At 47.2% G+C, this 6,393-nt stretch overlaps 2 protein-coding genes across 2 annotated transcripts in view; both read right to left on the reverse strand.

Moving 5' to 3' along the window:
* The window catches only part of LOC138615849 (unconventional myosin-XV-like), a 41,473-nt gene extending 41,017 nt beyond the window's left edge, over positions 1-456 (reverse strand). Inside the window, exon 1 of the mRNA XM_069689711.1 lies at positions 348-456. Coding sequence (XP_069545812.1) covers positions 348-367 — 20 coding nt within the window. The 5' untranslated portion in view covers positions 368-456. The remainder of the gene's footprint in view (positions 1-347) is intronic.
* A 10-nt stretch (positions 457-466) lies between these two features.
* LOC138615684 (proline-rich protein 36-like) lies at positions 467-6,095 on the reverse strand (the record flags this gene model as incomplete). The annotated part of the gene is made up of 6 exons (XM_069689441.1): positions 5,334-6,095; positions 1,995-4,448; positions 1,743-1,862; positions 1,284-1,601; positions 788-985; positions 467-589 (listed from the first exon to the last, which is right to left on the reverse strand). Coding segments are annotated over exons 1-6 (3,789 nt in total), but the record flags the coding sequence as incomplete, so codon positions are not given.
* Between the last annotated feature and the right edge of the window lie 298 nt (positions 6,096-6,393).

Raw genomic sequence — 6,393 nt, forward strand, 5'->3', positions numbered from 1 at the left:
GAACAAGAGCCTTTTGAGTAACTGAGGAACTAAAACTGCATTGAAACTAAAGGAATCAGGGACAAAATGAAAGTAGAAAGTTCACGATGTGAAATAAGTCCCTTCTCCCTTCTGGGTGTTCACAAGGGTGAACGTCCGATTTCTACTTTATGCTCTTGAGCAGAAATAAATAACAACCAAACACGCAGCAGATCATCTAAAGCTCAGCTTTATTTAAATCTCTATTGTTACAAAGTTATCTCTTAACTTGCAGCTTGATTTCTTAACAGTGATTGAGTGCAACACCTGGACAAGCCTATGAGGTCATCAGTCCTAGTTCCCATTAATATCGTAATGTAGCTTCCTACCTGAAATTGACACCACGCATTTCGTCTTTCTGCAGCGCAGAAGCAAGGTTGGGAGAGGTGGGTTTGGGCACAGCTGACAGTCCAGAGCTTTCTGACAGATGATAGAGACCTGCAGAACGGAGAGCCTGGTTCTGCCTCAGAGCAGCTGACAGGTTTGGACTGGAGGGCTTCTGGCCAGGGATAACCAGGGTATCATCAGGGAGCTGGTATGATGCATTACGTAGGTTAATGTTTGTAAGAGCCTGTGGGTGGCAGAGGAAAGACACCAAGAAGTTATTACTAGCACTAATCTGTGCAAATTATTATTGTATTGTTCTATAGTCTCTAATAGCTGGAATGTATTGTTTCATTTTAGACAAACACAGGGACCAAATTACAGCAACTAACACAAAGATGTGCTGTAGAAAAGTTCAATTTTAGTCATTTTAACTGGTACACACTTTAGACAGGTCGGGGCCAACTGGTTTCCGTGGGTCAATGATGATTGTTCCATCTGGCAGGGTGTACGACGCCTCCTTTAAATAGGGGTTCATCAGGGCAGCTGTCAGGTTTGGACTCTTTGGTTTCCGTGGGTCCACTATAATAGTTCCATCAGGGAGGGTGTATGAAGCTCCTTTCAAGGCTTGGTTACTAAGGGCCTGAGTATTACAACAACTGGTTTCAGTAAAGACAACCCTGAGAGGTTACACAAGTACAATTCAATTAGTACTCAGTGACATAAAGCAGCACCTTAGATTACCGATTATAAGCAAAACAAGTGCCAAATTAGTTTGTGGAGACTTTTTCAAATCCCTACACTTCTACCCTTGCACACAAAGCCTTTTATGTTTGGGAGGGAGGAAAGAATAATACAGTAAGAAACACAAGGTAACAGGTCATGTGAAAATATAGAAAAATGTAAAAAAAAAAAAAACAGGTTGTAAATCCACAGCTAACCTTAGCTAGGTTTGGTGACATAGGTACATTGGGATCCTGAACCCCTTCTGGTAGGGAGAAGGAGGCGTTTCGTAGAGCAGAGTTTTGAAGGGCGTTGGACAGGTTTGGAGAGATGGGTTTCCGTGGATCAATGATGATAGTGCCGTCTGGCAAGGTGTACGATGCACTTTTAAGGTAAGGGTTCTGAAGTGCTGCTGCAAGATTTGGAGACTTCTGTTTTTTGGGGTCAATCACAATGGTCCCATCAGGAAGAGTGTAAGAGGCATCGCGCAAAATTGGGTTGCTTAGGGCCTTGGCCAGGTTTGGGGAAATGGGTTGCTGAGTAAACACAGACAACAATATTCATTAGCTTCAACTAAGACATCGTAAACAACCGTGACATTAGAAAGCAGAAAGGAATACATAACAACCATGAGAGGTACATTCAATTAAAGTAAAGGACCATGAGTCATGGGTTACTTGCTGTCTAGGATCTATAAGGGTGCCATCAGGAAGAGTGTATGAAGCGCTCCTGACGTCCTGGTTCAGGAGGGCTCTGGAAAGGTTTGGAGACATTGGCTTCTGGAGTACACGAGGGTCCTATGTGTGTGGAAGTGGAGAGTCATATAGGAGAGTAAAATTGAAATAATATAGTTGTTATAGTTTACTATATGTAGAGAAACATACGTATCAGGAGGGGAAGTTATTTTAAAATACAACTTTTACACTTACCCTGATAAATGATCTATCGGGCAAGGTATAGGAGGCTCCACGGAGTTGTTGGTTTTGCAGTGCATTACCAAGCAATGGGGAGGAGTGCGGATCTTGATATGGTGACATCAAAGTTCCATCTGGCAGCCGGTATGACGCCTGCATCAACTGTGAGTTTTGCAGGGCACTACCTAACATTGGTGAAGATGGTGGTGGGGGTCCATATGGGGACCGTCTCAGTTGTACAGGTGCCTGAAAAGATGCTTGCCGGAGGTTTGGGTTCCCCTGAAGAGCACTGTGGAGCTGAGGCCCAGCTGGTGCATAAGGGTTACGACGTTGCATCATAGGGGATCTTAAAGTTGAGACACTCCGCAAATCAGCCCGATTTTGCAGTGCATCGTTGAGGAGTGGTGCTGGGCCAGGTTCCGAGATATAATCATATGGAGTAACAACAGTTGGTCCGTACGGTGAACTCAACTGTGGAGTCTGATAAGTAGCCATGCCTCTTAGTGCCTGACCATGTCTCATGGCCCCAGATAGCATTGGAGATGAAGGTACTGATGGGGCATATGGGGACTGAGGTCTCTGAAGTGGAGACACAAAGGATGCTTCTCTCATTGCTTGGTTTTGCAGGGCTCCAGATAGCAATGGAGAAGAAGGAGCTATAGGTTGCCCATATGGTGACATTGGTCTTTGTAAAGGAGAAACATAAGATGCATCTCGTAGAGCTTGATTCTGCAGAGCTCCAGACAGTCCAGGAGATGAAGGAGCCATAGGTTGCTCATAAGGTGACATTGGTCTTTGTAAAGGAGAAACATAAGATGCATCTCGTAGAGCTTGATTCTGCAGAGCCCCATACAGTCCAGGAGATGAAGGAGCCATAGGTTGCTCATAAGGGGACATTGGTCTTTGTAAAGGAGAAACATAAGATGCATCTCGTAGAGCTTGATTCTGCAGAGCCCCAGACAGTACAGGAGATGAAGGAGCCATAAGTTGCTCATAAGGGGACATTGGTCTTTGCAGTGATGGAGCATAGGATACATTACGAATGGCCTGGTTTTGCATTGCACCAGATAGTGAAGGTGATGCGGGAAAATAAGGTTCTGCAAATTCAGGAGCCATTTCATCCATGCCTACCATTTGGGCTGCCTCTGGTCCAAGGTAGGAGGAGAACGAGGCCTGTCGGACAGCCTGGTTCCGCAAAGCACCAGATAACATGGGAGAAGCGGGAGCAACAAACTGTTGCGACTGCTCAATGTAAGGATCGGTATATGGGCCAGACACATACGAGGTTGGACGAACAGCACGAGGGGGCAGGAGGGGGGAGGACTGGCGAGAAAGTCGAGGAGAGAGGCGTGGGGATGCGGGATGTGGCATTTGTTTTAGGGAGAGCTGTGGAGAGGCTGGAGGCATCCTTCTCATAGAGCGCTGGGCCATGAGGGGACGTCCCCGAGCTACAGGGCGCGGACGAAACCGGCCAGACTCTCTCCTCCCAACGGGAGCACGGTGGACCATGTGAGGGGAGTGGAAAGGAGAGGAGAGGAGGGAGGAGTCCACTGTGAGAACAGAGGACCTATTGCTTCTTATAGATGAGGTACGGAATGGACGCACGTTCTGGGTGGGTGGGGGCACTGGACGCCCTCGGAGACCCATAGGGGAGGGTCGGACAGTACCCAAAGGAACGTTTCCCCCCATCCTTGGCCGGGCCAGAGGTGTGGGGTCCCTGAGCAGCCGAGTAGAACGACGAGAGAGGGTCGGAGAGGATGGGGCAGGCCGGGGCCCTGTAGGGGATAAACTGCGACGAGATGGGGAGGGAGAGGGAGATGGTCTTCTACTGAGCTGTGACGAGAGAGGGGGGGAGGCACGACCATAGGTGAGTGGAGGGGAAGGTGACCCGGGCATCCTTCTCCTTCCAAATGGGCTGCGGGCAGGAGAGGGTGAGGGTGGGGGACTTCGCCTCCTCATGGAAGCACGAGGTGATGCAGGTGGAGACCGTTGCCTCATCGACGGTCTTGGTGAGGGTGGAGGACTACGTCGCATCATCGAGGCACGGGGAGAGTGGGGGGGCGAGGGTCCCCGAGCAAGGGGAGACGGAGATCTCTGAGGTTGCATTCTACGACGGGTGAGTGGGGTGGCCATAGGGGAGGGAGGAGGTGACATCCGTCTTGATATAACGGAGGGGGGTCTTTGGGCGCTCATGAACCCCCCCCTAATCGATGGTTGCGGGGAAGGGCTGCGTCTCTGTGCAAGCATCGGAGAGGCGACTGGGGACGCCATAGCCAAGGGATGGCGTCGCATCATTGGGGAGGGCATAATCACAGAACGGCGGGATGGAGTTGGAGAGGGTTGCATGCGCCGCGCAGGAAGCGGGGACATGCTTGCTTGCTTAATAATCATGGCAGTTGGAGTAGGGATTGATGGTAGGCCATAACCCTGTTGCTGTGACATCATCATTGGGTCAGTCATCATCTGCTGCTGAAGAACAACAGAACCATGTACACAATAAATGACAAAAAATACAAAACTAAGAAACTTAAGAACACAATTATTAACTATTAGTGAAAATGGATTAGTATTAGTACCAATTAGCAAATGTTACAACAATAATTTTTTCCCCCACCATTTATCAATTACATTGCTGTTCATAGACAAACAGCATCAGTTCAGAGAAAACTTATTGGATGACTACCCTAGCAAAGCATCGGTTGTTTCAAGCAACACACCAAAGTTGAAAGGCCTCATTTACTCTGCTAGTGGTTGGTTGCTGCAGTGAGCTGATCTCAGGGGTGTTGTGTAAAAATAAATTTAAATATGAGTCAAGTGACAGGAATTAGACCATTACTATGTTCTCTAAAATTGTTCTTTATGACAAGCAATAAAATAATAGCTGTTATAGACATAGTTGAAAGGAAAAATATCAAGTTTAATATGAGCTGCTGATGGCAAGAATTTAATCAAGCGGAATGACTTCATATTCCTGCCTAATATTATATCATAGAAATGTTTTATTTACTCCAGTGCTACTATAACTTATTGTCTCATGACATCTTTTTAGATTTCACCATTGAAAGCTAACAATGTAAAGCAAAATTTTCTCTGCTGTTAGTGACACTGTGTCTCTCCCTCTTGAGTGGGATTACTTAAATACAGGAGCTACAAGCTGTCTAACTCAAGCTGTTGATTGGGGGGGTGGGGGGGGCAGTGGAGGCGTGCTCTTAAGCATTCAGTAGGATTTTCAGTCACATTTTTAATATGTTGACGTTACAGTAAAAATCAGTGCAAAAATCAGCACAGATGCTCTCGGGTGCCCCTCTCACTCTAAAGGGTCACATAGAATCAAGCAGAGTTTTTTTTAATTACCTGTGGTGAAATCAGTTGCGGAGAGATCATCTGTTGCTGTGGCAACATCATTTGATGTGACATCATCTGCTCTTGTGGTGACATCATTTGCTGTGACATCATCTGCTCTTGTGGTGACATCATTTGGTATGCCATCATTTGCTCCTGTGGTGACAGCATCTGTTGCTGTGGTGACATAATTTGCTGGGGCATCATCTGTTGCTGTGGCAACATCATTTGCTCCTGTGGTGACATCATTTGTGGTGACATCATTTGCTGTGCCATCATTTGCTCCTGTGGTGACAGCATCTGTTGCTGTGGTGACATCATTTGCTGGGGCATCATCTGTTGCTGTGGCAACATCATTTGCTGCTGTGGTGACATAGTCTGTGATGGCATCATTAAGGGAGACACACTCTGTTGTTGTAACATCATCTGTTGCTGTGGCAACATCATTTGTTGCTGGGGTGACATTACTTGAGGGGGCATCATCATTTGTTGTTGTGGTGACATTGGCATTTGCTGCTGTAAAGACATCATGTCTCCAAGCTGACCTGGTGCAAAAGAGAAGTGTTCCTCATACTGGATATCTGACATGTCTTCAAATTCTGGATCAGGTGGCAAAGTGGGTGGAGGAGGCAGCGGCACATCTAGACGCTCTTTCCCAAAAAGACGCACTTGAGGTCTAGGCACTCTGAATGCTATGTCTCCTCCCTGAACACCACCGGTATCATCCCCATACTGATCCAGCTGGCCTGCATACTGGTCCCCATAGAGTCCCTGTACTTGACCCATACCTTGCCCTTCAAAGCCAAAGACCTGCTGGCCTCCTGGTGGGAGTCCAATGGTCTGCTGGGAACTGAAGTCTTGGTAGGGCATACCAGCATCACTATAGCTTAATTGATACTCTTGAGGAAATCCCCCTTGCATTCCCGTCGTGGCTGCATATGGGTTCTCATAATAACCCATCTGTCCGTTGTCATAGTAACCCACTTGCCCATCACCGTAGTAAACTCCCTGTCCATTTTCATCATAATAACCGTGAGCATGAGGATCAAGAAATCCATCTACCTCTCCTCCA

This window comes from Brachyistius frenatus, unplaced genomic scaffold (assembly GCF_029030835.1).
Source record: "Brachyistius frenatus isolate BFR_SWC_R1_liver_20210118 unplaced genomic scaffold, ASM2903083v1 Contig_7, whole genome shotgun sequence".
Taxonomy (NCBI): Eukaryota; Metazoa; Chordata; class Actinopteri; family Embiotocidae; genus Brachyistius; species Brachyistius frenatus.